Here is a 15,512-nt window from a genome sequence, read left to right as displayed (position 1 = left end):
ACGTTAAGTTTAAAACAACTTGTGTTTTAATTAAAACAGTTTTACTGTTAGGATTGCGATCAAGAAGTCGCAGTTTAATATACTGAAAGGAAGGAGATGTGTAGCACGTATCTTGAAGAGATGAAGCGAAATTTGATGCCGGATTATAAGATTTCAATAGAAGTTTAGTCACGATTTTATCCCTTACGCATTTGGGAGTACTGAAAGATGAAATCAAGGAGAGTGAAATAATATGTGAAAACTGTGGGGTACCCTGGGGAAATCTACTTAAAATTAAATTTTCTTTGATAAAAAAATGTGAACTGACAATTTTCTCCGTTGTCATTTTCCAAATCTATGGAGGACTCCATTTTTAAAAATTTTTGAATAAGCGTTACTATAAAAATAAGGGTGCCCTAAGGTTGTTAATTATTACCTAAACAGGAATAATGTTAATTATTTTTCACGTTAAGGAACTTGCAAAAAAGGCATAACGGCAGGTTAACGGCGTGAAAACGAAAAATTTTTAACTTAGAAAAGTTGTGGAAAATAAGAAAAATGCGATAGGTTCACTTGTAAGGTATGTTTATCTTAATAAACAATTCATGCAGCAGGGTATTATATTTTTCAAGTAACCTGTGACTGTGACTAGTATGGGTCTATCATCTTGATCTATTATCGATATTTCTCTTCAGAAGTCGCACTAGGAACTTCTTAGTATTCTCTCTAAAATTATAAATGGTTATCTGAATCATATTGTATTTCTGATTAATTTCATAATTTGACATTTCGTTGCATTGGAATAACAAAGTTATAACTGCCTCAGGTGCCATTTTTAGTTATGACCGTTTAAAGTTTCTATGTTATATATTTATTTTACTATTATCGCCACTTTTATGTGTTAACAATGTCAATTTTTAAAAAAATTAATATATTTTTATTAACAGTAAAGGGTTACTTCAATAGTTAATACAAAGGAGTTTTGATTTGAGAAATGAGTTAAACTTATTTAATCAAGTTCTATTTTCCACATATACCTTTGTTTAACAATTAGTATATAATAAAACAACTTCTAGTTATTTAATAAAGTCTTATTGTTAACTTATAAACACTTTTAGTTCTTGCAGATAGGACCTTGTGTACTTAGTCGACTGTTTTAACACTTATGTTTATGAATGGTTCTATTGTAACTATATTTGCTAAATGTCGGAACTTATTTTTATTCCAGTGGGACTGTGAGGCCGAAGATTTAGCTAGACACGAGACGAAATTAGCTGCCCTTGATTCTCTTGAAGCAGAATGGAGAATAAAAAGAGACGGTCAAGATTACAATTCCACTTATTATTCATCCAGTTATTCTTCATGGTACAGTTACGGAGCTGGCGTAATATCTGACATAATAGAAAATTTACAGGTAGGTATATTATTTATAAAATCGTTGAACGGGTTGCACATGTGAGTCCATTGTAATTTAAGTAAAAGAAATAAAATAAATGACGTATAATCAGTGTATACTACCTTCATACCTAATAAAATTTGCTATGCATCTTTATTTAGTTGTATCGACATCATTTAGTTACCTTCTCGGAGACCTTTAGATGCATAGCAAATTGTAGTATTAGAAACCGGTCGTTCTACGTAGAATGAATTGATTGTAAGTCCTTTATTTTATTTCTTTTACCTAAATTATATATAAAACGTTAAAAGTACATACTTATCTTTTGCAGATAAAATGCTATATTTATAGAATATCATAACTGTAATTTTTTTTAAAGTCCATAAAATAATTTTACAACCTTATTAATATACCGATTTGTCATCTGATAGTTTTGTTTTTTAATATCAAATCACTCAAAACAAACCACACATAAAGTAGTATAATGATCTATAAACGTGACTGACTAGTGATGTAAAATTTCCGGGAAGATTCAAATGCGGGAAAGTTTCCGGAAACTTTCCGGTAATATTGGAAACTTTCGGAAACTTATGGAAATATTGTATTTTTTCTTGTTAGTCTATTGCATGTTAGTGTGTATTGTATGTATGTTGTATGTCTATTGTATGTTAGTTCTGTAAAAATGTTTTCTTTTTTGTCAATAAACTTGGGATGGTTAGTTAATATTTTGTCTATACACTGCTTAGCTAAATATGCTCTTTACCAGTGATGCTTTGTCCTGTTAAAAGAATCAAGTAAGCTTGCAGCATAGTGCACAGGTTTCACTGCCATTTTTTTCTTTTTTTTTTTTTAATTTAGATATAAGCATTCCTTTTCCTCGGGCGTACTGATTGGAAGTAATGGAATATTCTCGGTAAAAATATTTGCTATGTCCTTAAATGCCTTGACAACCTGGGATATTTTAAACATATTGCCTTCCAATAAAGTAATCCATTTTACAATTAGTATAAGTGTTAGCACAACTGCTACTTTTTGCAACTTTATTCAAAATATTTCATCGTCCAGACAGTTTTATTTAAAATTTCGTGAAAATTTTGAATTTTCTCCCCCTATGACCATAAGCATTTGTAAAGCACTTTCAAACACACCAAGGCTATTTTACAATTATTAAGGATTGAATCCGATCTAGTTTTTACAGGAAGTTTCAATGATATAACTTTATTGTAGTTTTGAAGCTAGATTGTATTAAAACGGGCAAGAGATATATGGGAATTAGTTACCTTTTTAACAATTTCTTAACAAAATGCCTCAACATTTTTAAGAGAATGTAGGTTCATCAAATCAGACATCAGCAAATTTAATGCATGAAAAACACAGAAATGTGCTTCAATAAAATTATATTTGTTTTTTATCGATCATTTTGCCTTTGGCAAAATGATCCATTGGTGCTGCATTGTCTGTAACAATCCCACAATTTTTTTCTGGGCCGACTTCGATTATATTATATTATTTATTATTTCTTGTGAAAAATATTCAGCTGTGTGCATTTCACAATCTGTAAAAAGTGTTAAGTATACACATTACTGGTTCAGGTGTTGTCAAAGCAGCGTTTAGACACCGCTATAAATCGCAGCAATTTATCTATGCAATCGAATTGTTTCAATTTATCGTTGAGTGTAAACTGTACTTTGCAGCGATTTATCGGAATTGGAGGATTGCAGTTGCTATCGGATTTCATCAATTTATTGTAACGATCGAGTTGTTTCAGATTATAAGGCAGCTTTTAGACACAGCAATAAATCCGTGTAATTTATCGATATCAATCGAGTTGTTTCAATTTATTGTGTGTAAACGGTACATCGCAGCGATTTATCGGGATTGGAATTGGATTGGAGTTGGTACCTATCGGATTGCATCAATTTATTGTAACGATAGAGTTGTTTCAGCTTATAATCAATCGCGACAATATATCGCAGCTTCTAAACAGCTTTGTAAAAATCAATAAATCGTAGCAATTTATCGTCACAATAAATTGCTCGTATTTATAACGGTGCCTAAACGCCACCTACTTGATCGCAACAATTTATTGCAGCGTCTAAAAGCCCTTCAAGTTAATAACAGATTGGTTTCTTATATTTGACCAGCCATTACACTGAATGCCTAATGTAAATGCTTTATATTCTCAAAAGTTCTCGGAAATATTATGGAAAGTTATCGGAAATATTCTCGGAAACATTCTCGAAAGTTCTCGGAAATATTCTCGAGAATTTTCCATTGAAAGTTTCCGGGAATATTCGCGGTCAGGAGAATATTTCCATTTTTTATAGGCGAATATTCTCGGAAACTTTCCAATGTTCGCGAATATTCGCTTGGAAATATTCTAGACTCACATCACTAAACGTGACTACCCCGAAACATCGTTAAACAACGTTATTCACGTTTTTCTTTTCTATAGGAGATAGTCACGTCAACTTTGACTAACTATATTAACAATCTGTAGAGAAATGATTCAATACTCATCTTTACTTATCATGGCTGTTTGAATTTCTTTAAGGAAATATTCACATAGCTGTTGTTTTATATTGTTCAATGTCACTTTCACATCTGTAAAAAACTTTCTCATTTATTCTATCATTATACTTAGCTACCTATTCCATGAGTTCTTTAACGCACTGCAATGAATAAAATTTTCTAATTTTCAGGGTTGGCATAGAATTTCCCCATCTTATAAAACCCAGCGGGTTTTTTTGGGTTTTTTCAATTGATAAAACCCACTATTATTGGGTTTTTTGGGGTTTTTTCAAAAATAGCAAATTTTCAGTTGAATGAACGTCATATTTATTTCTGAATAAAAACAAAAACTAGCATAAATACCATGAAGTAAGTAGTAGGTGAATACAAAACGAGAGAAACTGAAACTAAACTAATAAAACACTTATTTTAAACATGGTATATAGACAAATAAAAAAATAAACAAGTTTCTTGTTAAACAAAGCATCAGCAAAGCATATTAGTTATCAGGAAAATCAGAATCTGTATTTTTGTCACATTCCCAATTCCCATTCGTTATTCGTTAGACTCGGTCGAGGACGAGGTCTCGGTTCTTAAATGATTATATATTTTTACCAAGTTTGCAGCTCTATCGGCACCTAATCTGTTGCGAAGCTTAGTCCATATTAATCCATATGAAGAAAAAATCCGTTCAATAGATGCAGATGAAGCTGGACATGAGAACAAAGATAACATATAAATACAAAATTCATATGGTATTTTATTTGTTTTTTTATTGATATCAGCTTCCACCATTTCTTTGTTGAGAATTTTTTGACAAGTTCTTCTTTGAAAAGTGTTGCGGGGAACATGTCTGTATCCTTAATCTTGAATGATAACATCACTGCCAAAAACTCATCAGAAAGATTCGATGCAACCCATTGTTCGACTGTTTCCTCTTCTTCCCCTGTAAGTCGTCTTCCCATGTATTTGTGATCCATAGTATTTGCAAAAAGGTGAAATGGTTGAATGGCAAAGTCATATCTCTTTTTTATTTCTTGTCTGTATGACTGTAACAAATCATGGTCGAGGGCATCTTTCCATATTTCTACTGCATCAGAAATGTTTACAGAATCACTTTGGAATCTGTCTAGAGCTTTCACAATAACGGCAAGTTGTTTTTGCAAATACAGAGCCTCTCTATATATGGCGACATTATCTAATATTTTGGAGATATTTTTATCAAATTCTTGCTCCTTCTCTGTCCTAATTTCAACATATATGTGATAGTTGCTTATAAATTGCTGACATTGTCAAGTTGCTTTATTTTGTAAGCATATTTTGTTATTTTATTATTTTTGCAATAAAATTCATAATTTTTGTAAAACTTTTGATAGAGCAGAAACTATGTATCAAATCTAAATAAAAAACTGAAAATCCCCAAAAAACCCAAAAAAACCCTAAAAAACCCAAAAAAACCCGTCGGGTTAGGCTTTAAAAAAAACCCGGGTTTTTTCCAACCCTGCTAATTTTACTAATTCCATACTCTGTATTAGAGTACAAAGACTCGTTTCATACAGGTTCTCTGAACCGCATATTGGAATATTTTCCTAGCGGTGCCTTTTGATATTGTCATATCTGAGTTAAACAGAGAACTTGAATCGAGTCGACATTAATTTCACTTATTCCCCGTTAGAGGGCGTTCTAACCATACTACGGTATAAATAGTTTTATTTTTGTACCGAGAACTACGGACGTTTTGGTGTAAATTTGTCTTCTGCAGAGCCTCCTTGACAACAGGTAGACCTAGAAATAGTACTATCAGGGGATGACAGGAGACAAATTTAAATCTGATTCTAATTTTGAATCAAAATTCTTTTTTCCAGTTGAAATCTTCCCTAATTTATTTTTTTTATAAATCCGTGTTGGCGATTATATTAACATCACAGTCTTGCAAGTTATTATTCAGAACATTTATAGTGCAGTCACTGAAGGTGAATATGAGCTATTACCTCCGATTTCGTTAAACCTCCATCGATTTGCACGAAAATTGGTGAGTGGTTAGAGGATATCTCAAGGAACAAAGGTGATGCCAACTTGCGCTTTTACCCTGGGGGTGGAGGCCACCCCTCCTCGGGGGTGAAAATTATTTTATAAAAAATAACCCCACAATTCGATAGAGCGACAAATTATAAGCAAAATTTGTTATATAAAGTTATTAAAATAAATCAAAACTTTTTGAGTTATTAAAGATCAAAGATTTTAATTTTTCGTGAGAAAAATGCATGTTTTTAACCGATTTTTCATAAATAACTCAAAAACTATAAGTTTTTACAAAAAAGTTATTGTCAAAATTAAGGCTAATAAAAAATCAAATTCCTTACTAGAAAAACCTTTCAATGTTAACTGAAAGTGAGTTATAGGTAATTGAATGTATATTTCTTTCGTCGAGTACCCAAATCTAAGTATTCAAGCTTAAATACCGGGAAAATGATGCATTTTATAACATAAACTTATTAAACATTTGTCAAAGCTCATTGAAATATCTATCAAATAAGTGCTCGAACAAGTTGATAGCATTAAAGTTTATACACCAAAAATGTTTCAAAATGTATCTTTTAAAAAATTTTCTAAAAAATGTTATTGTTTTTTTGTAAATAACTCCGTTAAATTTTAAAGTAGCAAGTTCATCTAATAACTGGTTAAAATTTGATTCCAAGAGCTATTAACAAACGTCAAAATAGTCATTTATACCTCTTACTTTTTTAAAAATAAAAGGTTAAATGGCCCCGGTTACATGGTTCTCGCAGCAAAATTGAAATTTTAAACGTTTCTATCTCGGTTATTTTTTACTCTACGAAAATAGTAAAATGGGTAAAGTATTTGTTACAGAAAAAACTAAAATTTAGTTATTTATCATTTTTTACGTATATTGAGTATTTTTGGAGTTATTATCAAAAGAAAATGAAAAGTACGATAATTCTAAAAATTCTGATTTTTTTAAATTATACCTTTTTTTCAAAAATATGCATTTTAAATCGGTCAAATTTGTTGAAATAATTAACTATGATAACATAAATAAATTCTTGTGAGGATTACTACAAATTTTAATTTTTGCGGAAATGGCGTATGTTTAGTTTTTAACTTTTTCCTAAAAAAATCGAAAGGTTTCTCTTATTTTCGTCATAACTTGCTTAATTTTGATGCTATTAACTTCTACTGAAGCTCATTTGATAGGTATTCCGAAGTACTTTGACAAGTGCTTAACAAGTATATTCTATAAAATGCATCGTTTTCCCGTTATGTAAGCTTGAATAATTAGATTTGAGTACTCGTCGAAAAAAATATACATTCAATTACCCATAACTCACTTTAAAATAACATTAGTTTAGTTCTTTAAGTAGGGAGTGTATTAAATTTTTTATTATCTTTAATTTTGGTAATAATAGCGTTTTTACAAAAGCTTATAGTTTTTGAGTAATACGTGAAAAACAGCTTTAAAACATGCATTTTTTTAAGAAAAAATAAAATCTTTGATATTTAATAACTCAAATAGTATTGATTTATGTTAATAACTTTATATAACCAATTTTGCTTAGAAGTTGCCCCTCTATTGATTTCTGGTATTATTTTTAATAAAAAAATTTCACCCCCGAGAAGGGGTGGCAACCACCCCCAGGGTAAAAGCGCAAGTTAACATCATGTCACCTTTGTTCCTTGAAGTATCTTCTAACTACTTACCAATTTTCATGAAAATCGATGAAGGTTCAACGAAATCGGAGGTGAAAACCTTCAGTGACTCCACTATTAGGTGTTCGAATAGACATAGTTAGAGAACTATACCATCGAACGTGTGGATGCCTTCACATATCTGGGCACAGAAATAAATCAAATCGTACATACTATGCTAATAAAAGATTGATGACATCAAAATTATTAGACAAAATAACCAAAATGACTATTCACAAGACCTTGATTAGATCCGTAGCAACCTATACCTATGGTTGTGAGACCAGGATACAGTGGCGGCTTGTGACCTCAGTATGCGTGTTGGCGACGTGTATCCACAAATTCTATTTTTTCCAACTTTATCATTATATAACTTATTAGATAAAAAATATGTCCATCTAAAGTACCTGTCAATAGTTTGATTATTTTTTTCTAACCGTTTTAAACATAAGCAATTGTTTAAATGTTCTTTCGAAGACTCATGTTTTTTGACACTAGCTGATAATTTTTTCAAATCTGAATATCCCTGACACATCCAAACATTATTTTGCTTCAAATTTGAGAGCAACAGACAAGGCCAACAAAAAAGTGAATTTTTAAAATAACTTCCGCTTAACCATGTATGGTTATCATACCATATTGTTTTAAACGATCTCGAAAATGGTCGATTGTCTTTCTTCTTATCTGTTGATAAAATTTTTAAATTTGGTAAAGGCCGGCCTATTGAAATAATCGACTGATAAATTTTATTCCACCAATAACTATTCACAGATTTATTTGTTGTTGGGGAATTATTACTAAATTAAAATACCCTTCAATAGACCAATCTTAAATTTGCCTGTTTATTATTCACTTTTCATAAACAAATTTATATTGTCCTACCTATTTGTATTGAATACTTAACCTACTAACAGCCCAAATCAAAAAACAATTTAAATAGTTTCACAACACACAAGAGAATCAACTGAGATGTGAGCGACTTTGTTATGTTGAAGGCCTGTAGGCTCCGAAATCTGGTGTCTAACTTCCTAAAAAATTCGTGGAAATTATGGACCAGTACCGCCAGAACTTAAGGGCTTTAGCTGGCGTAAAGAGCGAGATGGCACATCAATTCTGTTGCATCGTTGTTCTATTCTAGGCGCAGTTTAAAAGTGCCTTTTCAATGAATATATTTTAGAATCTTAATACTACTACTACAAGGGGTGTACAATAATTACAATTTCGAAGAGAAATTAAAAAATAGCTTTTTTATTGTAGGTATTGTGTCAAAATTTAACAATTTTGAAATAAGTAATTTATATTAATAATTTATATTATTATACATTTGAAGAGATTAGGCGGCGCCTACCTTGCCTACCCCGACGGGCCGCCCCTGCTAGGATAACGACAAAAAAAGACGAAGCGCAACTCAGGATATTCGAGAGAAAGATGCTGAGAAAAGTATACGGCCCTGTGCCAGAGTGTAGCACTAAGTATGCCCCAAACACGGTGGGTGACATCTTTGTAGCAGTCCCACGAATGGGCGTTAAATTTATAGCATTAAAGAATTAGAAAGAAGAGGAGCTCGACACGTTAAATGCCAAATTAAACAAAATATAAAAATATACTTGGTGCTACTTAACTTTTTGATATACCTCGGTAGCTCAAGTCTTCAGAGACCTAGGGGCGTAGATTCTTAATAGATGTTAAATAAAATTGTAAACATTGTCCTGATGTCACGGCACATAACGACACTCATTTTTGCAGACAAAGTACAGTTATTAATTATATTAGAGATGAAATTCCATTGTTCGTTTATTGTATGCAACACTTGTATATTATATTATTATTATTGTTAATAATTAAATTTAATTGAAAGAAACGAAGAACTTTTCGACAAAAGAAAACTAATGGATATGTTTAATCCATCACTAGGAACACAAAATACGGTCGAGAATTTACATTATCTACGATCACAGCAGCCACTTGAGCCTACTTCGGCTCTGGAACAAAAACCCAAAGAAACTTTACTAAATACAAACTAATTTTTTCCATGGAACTATTTTCAAAAATTTTCTCCGTCAGCAAGGCAAAGAGCCTGCTGACGGAAAGGCACAAATTTCTTATTCTAGACTTTCTAGAACTGATCTCTCTTTTCGACTACTTAGAACTGATCACCAATATACTTCGAACTCATGTACAACCAAAAACTCATCCCACCTCCCCATTTTTCCATCCTACTCAACCATGTCCGGTTTTACCAATAAAAAAATTCGCCAATTTCCACTCTTCGTTTCAAAACGAATAGAAAAGATTTAAGCAAACTTCAACCACGCCCTCAAAGGCAATAACTCTTTCTCTCGCAAATAGGATTCAATTAACGAAATTCTGATGATTTGTCTCAGCTAACTACTTTCTCACATTTTCCGCAACGTTGCAATACTGCACGTGTGGACTTGCTGTATTATACAGGGTGTCCCGAAAAGATTGGTCATAAATTATACCACACATTCTGGGGTCAAAAATAGTTTGATTGAACCTAACTTACCTTAGTACAAATGTGCTCATAAAAAAAGTTACAGCCCTTTGAAGTTACAAAATGAAAATCGATTTTTTTTAATATATCGAAAACTATTACAGATTTTTTATTGAAAATGGACATGTATCATTCTTATGGCCGGAACATTTTAAAACAAAATTATAGTGAAATTTGTCTACCCCAAAAAAATTTTATGGGGGTTTTGTTCCCTTAAACCCCCCCAAACTTTTGTGTACGTTCCAATTAATTAATTATTGTGGTACCATTAGTTAATCACAACGTTTTTAAAACTTTTTTGCCTCCTAGTATTTTTTCGCTAAGTCAGTTTTTATCGAGATGCTGCTTATTTTTTAATATATTAACATAAAAATTTGATGGGGTCTTTGTTCCTTTAAACCCCCCAAATGTTTGTGTACGTTCCAATTAAACTATTATTTTGGTACCATTACTTAAGCACAGTGTTTTTAAAACTTTTTTGTCTCTTAGTCTTTTTTTGATGTCACCTTTTATCGAGATGTGGTTTCTTTTTCAAAATATACCTAAAAACGTAAATTATAAATAAATTTTCAGATTATTAACAGGTCTCTATAATCGTACTTAACCTTATACAACTATGTGGTGGATTCGACAAATATTCAAAAAATCTCGATAAACAGTGCCTTATCGAAAAAGTACTAGGAGGCAGAAAAGTTTTAAAAACATTGTGTTTAACTAATGGTGCCACAATAATAATTTAATTGAAACGTACACAAAAGTTTGGGGGGTTTAAGGGAACAAAATCCCCATAAAATTTTTATGGGGTGCACAAATTTCACTTTAATTTTTTTTTAAGATTTTGCTGCCATAAGAATGCCACATGTCCATTTTCAATAAAAAATCTCTAAGAGTTTTCGATATATGAAAAAAAATCAATTTTCATTTTGTAACTTCAAAGGGCTGTAACTTTTTTTGTGTGCAGTATTGTATATAGGTAAGTGAGGTTCAATCAACCTATTTTTGACCCCAGAATGTGTGGTTTAATTTATGACCAATCTTTTCGGGACACCCTGTATAAACAACTCAGAGCGACTTAATCTTTATTAGATAAACATAACAGCGACATCCTGGCATATGTCAGTCTCCAAAATAATTTAGCTCTTTGTCGGCGAGCTTCCATAAAGCATCACTGAGGCACTCAAAGACAATCACGTTATATTCTGCATAAAGACAGACCGTTTTTCTCAGTATAGTAAACTCGAGGCACTTATCTACGCCAAATTCCTGAGAACATAAAATCAATCCAACATCGTGAGAAAACGAATTACGTAATACTCTGAAACACAACACATGATTAACGGACTGAGTATACAGGGTGGAGCAAAAATAATAATGACTTTCGGACCGTCACAAGGGGAAGGCAGCATAATATGGAGAATCAGAAGAAACGATGAGATTAACGAATGAAATTAATGACACGATATTGTGAAAGGACCCCGCACAAACCTTATGGAAAATAGGTCCCAGTGGATTTCGTTCATACTTTGAGAAAATAATCTTTGAAGCATCCTGATAAAAAGTTCTCATGGGCACAACTCAATCGTATGAAGGATTTTCAAGATGTAGAGGCCCAAACTCGGAAAATTATAAGATTTACGGGGTATTCCAATTCCGTGAGTTATTGGTTATTTGGCAACATGTAGAAGTTTGGATCAAGGAAAAGTACTATTAGTCTAGGATTTTTTCCTGGCTATCCAATGGCGACCTTTACTTTGACCTTGACCTTCAACGGACGTCATCTTCTAGAGTTTCGAGGGTTTTAGGCATTAAATTGATATAAACAGATTAATCATGGGTTTTTGGGATCGTAAAACACGAATATGCCATCAGAATTGACCTTCGGATGACGTGGTGGCCAGGGCCACTGCAAGGGACGTCATCTTCTAGAGTTTCGATGGTTTTCGGCATTTAATTGATGCAAATGATTTACTGGAGGGTTTTTTGAGGTCGCTAAACACGAATATGCCACCAGAAGTGCCCTGAGCACCTGGTTTCCAAGGTCGCTGAAAGGGGCTCCTGGAGTTTCGAGGGTCTTTGGTACTACATTGATGCAAACGGATTACTCATAGGTTTTTGGAGTTGCTTAACACGAATACGCCATCAGAACAGACACCGGGGTACCTGGTGCCTAAGGCACGTCATCTTCTGGGGTTTCAAGAGTTTTCGGTACTAAATTGATGCAGAAAGTAAAAAAAATATATATAAACTCCAGAAGATGACGTGCCATAGTGCATGTTCGGTAGTATGCATGCTGTCTTAGGCACCAGGTGCTCCTGTGTCTGTGCTGATCACGTATTCGTGATCAGCAACCCCAAAAACCCATAACTAATCCGTTTGCATTAATGTATTACCAAAGACCGTCGAAACTCCAGGAGCCCCTTTGATTGACCTTGGAAATCAGGTGCTCCGGGAGTCGGTTCTGGTGGCATATTCGTGTATAGCGACCTCAAAAAACCCTCCAGTAATTCATTTGCATCAATTAAATGCCGAAAACCATCGAAACTCTAGAAGATGACGTCCCTTGCAGAGGCCCTGGCCACCACGTCATCCGGTGGGAAATTCTGATGGCATATTCGTGTTTAGCGATCCCAAAAACCCATGAGTAATCTGTTTATATCAATTGAATGCCGAAAACCCTCGAAACTCTAGAAGATGACGTCCGTTGAAGGTCAAGGTCAAAGTAAAGGTCGCCATTGGATAGCCAGGAAAAAATCCTAGACTACTAGCACTTTTCCTTGATCCAAACTTCTACATGCTGCCAAATAACCAGTAACTCACGGAATTGGAATACCCCGTAAATCTTATAATTTTCCGAGTTTGGGCCTCTATATCTTGAAAATCCTTCATACGATTGAGTTGTGCCCATGATAACTTTTTATCAGGATGCTTCAAAGAGTATTTTCTCAAAGTATGAATGAAATCCACTGGGACCTATTTTCCATAAAGTTTGTGCGGGGTCCTTTGTTAAAAGTCAGAGACTGTCATGGCTGGGAAATGTCCAGAGACAAGGAGATAAAAAGTCAACAAAGAAAATATTACAATGGAAGCCGATAGGAAGACTCAGAACGAGATGGTTGAGTAAAGACGGCCTGGCCTGTAAATGAACTATATAAGACAATGGAGAATGGAGAAGAAAGGCATTAATGAGGTCTGAATGGGAGGGAGAGGCAAAGATCCCACCCGGTTTTTGCAATGCGATATGCAACTCTATACTTTGCTAGTAATGCTTTTTCATTTGTAGTTGTTGATGATGAAAAAATCGCTTATTGATTGTAACGTCCGCGACCCGCCCAGAATATAGCGCCTTCTCTTGATGAAATACGGAAGGGAAACGTAAGAAGGAAGAAATTGGGTAAATTGCTCGTAGCAATTGGGTAAATTGCAAGTAAAATAATTTTTTTGTATTAAACAACTGTACCCAATCTTAAACGGCGTATTATATCTCTGCCTTGATTTGGCAATGTTATTAAATGGCAAAGGAACTGGGTATGGGTATGATAAGATAATGAGTTCAACTATTTTTTTTGACAAAAGGGCTCCCTGGTCTAAGAAAGTTTGGGAAACACTGCCTAGGACCTAGGTGATTGAAATGACCGACTAGTTCTAAAATAATGATCAGTCAATTACTAATATGTATTGTTATGAGATTTTTTTTCTTAACGTTTTTCTTGTTTATTTTTACACACTAGAAATGGCTTGTATATGACTACGTGGTATATATTACTTTCAGAATGTAGTTTTTAGATATTTTAATAACATCACATCTAATGTACATACACTATATAATCCTAATTATTTCCTATATATTTTAGTTACGAGTTCAAGATGTGCATATCAGATACGAAGATTCCGTTAGTCTTCCAGATCAAACATTCGCTTGTGGAATAACATTAGGATCTTTGATAGCACAGAGTTGTGATCAGAATTGGCTACCAAAGTTTGTACATCCTAGTCCAAATGAGGATTCCTTCAAAATCCTCGAATTAAAAGAATTTGGCTTCTATTGGATGGTTTTAAACGAATCGGAATCGTTGTCTTTATTAAATGTGGCAAAACTTGCAGTAAGTACTAAAATTTCCTTTTTTTTATGAATGTACATAATGTGAGTTTAAATATATTTTCTAAGATATTTCTAATATAGATATGTTACGGTTTAGCTAAGCACATTATAATAATTATAATTGTTCATTGCATAGAAATTTAGATAAAACAAAACGTAAAAAAATATAGAAACTTCCGTATAACTTTACTTTGTCACTATGGTGAGTACAATTATATACATATTAGTATACTGTAAATAGTCGAAATACGAAAAAAAATCATCAAACAACAAAGTTTCGATAACAAAGAAAATGCAAGTTATTTTCGATTTGCAAGTTATGCAAACGAAGGTTTATTACGTGAATTCATTGTTTCAAATTTGGAACACATAATAATCGCTAGGTGAGAAATTCAAGACATTTGGCGAGAGGAAACAATGCCAGATGATTGAAAAGAAAGGGTTATTCTACCAACCCACTAAAAAGGAAACAAAAAGCAATGTATAACTATCGGGGAATAACACTCCGAAATCCCACCTACAAAGTCTTTGTAAACATCATGCTAGAAAGAACCAAAAAATATACACAGAAGACATCGTTGGGGATTATCAATTCAGATTTAGACTGGGCCGCTCTACTATTGGCATCTCGTCCTAAGCAATACGCCCTCTGGAGGATATTACAGTAACCGAGCTAAGGGGCCATTGTTTATTTTCTTTCACGTTGACGGTTGAAGGCATGGCATCCGGCATATTGTTTAGGTTGGGAGAATTTGTTTGTTTATGGTTTAATCACGTTTACTTGTTGCTGTATATTACTCGTTTGTTGTTGTTTATTTTGTTTGTTGTTACGTTATTTGTTGTTTCGCGTTAAAGGTTAATTGTGTTTTGTGTACAAAATATAATTAAATTTAAAAGAAAAACACAGATAAACGAACAAAACTAAAACACAAAACTAAACATACAACCAAATACAACATACAATATGTAAACAGTGGGACGCGGCGCCGGTAGCTTTTCCACTGTCATCAATACGACTAACTTCACACTTCACAATGGCCCCTTAGCTCGGTTCAATTTGATACCACATTGGCGCTGCGATCTTAATCCGAATCGCCAATTGACCAGATATTCACAATAAAAGAGATAATGAAAAAATGCTGGGAGTTTGATCGTGTTTGATGAAACGCTTCATCAGTTTTTCATAGATTTAAAACAAGCATTTAATAGAGTATGCAGGGCTAGACTGTGGACGCCGATGCAGGAACTTAACTTTTCAAAAAACTAGTCAGTTTGATACGGATGTGTATCTCACGTTACAGTTA

At 33.2% G+C, this 15,512-nt stretch overlaps 1 protein-coding gene and 1 long non-coding RNA gene across 2 annotated transcripts in view; one reads left to right on the top strand and one right to left on the bottom strand.

The window, feature by feature from the left end:
• Positions 1-15,512, top strand: part of LOC114329221 (intermembrane lipid transfer protein Vps13D) — a 184,098-nt gene that overhangs the window by 26,611 nt on the left and 141,975 nt on the right. Inside the window, exons 3-4 of the mRNA XM_028278261.2 lie at positions 1,208-1,393; positions 13,961-14,209. Coding sequence (XP_028134062.1) covers positions 1,208-1,393; positions 13,961-14,209 — 435 coding nt within the window. The remainder of the gene's footprint in view (positions 1-1,207; positions 1,394-13,960; positions 14,210-15,512) is intronic.
• LOC126887921 (uncharacterized) overlaps positions 1-15,512 on the bottom strand; it is a 75,755-nt gene that overhangs the window by 22,228 nt on the left and 38,015 nt on the right. The window lies entirely within an intron of this gene.

Source organism: Diabrotica virgifera, chromosome 7, assembly GCF_917563875.1.
Source record: "Diabrotica virgifera virgifera chromosome 7, PGI_DIABVI_V3a".
Taxonomy (NCBI): domain Eukaryota; kingdom Metazoa; phylum Arthropoda; class Insecta; order Coleoptera; family Chrysomelidae; genus Diabrotica; species Diabrotica virgifera.
Note: the sequence above shows the minus strand (reverse complement) of the source record. Positions and strands in the feature narration are given on the sequence as shown.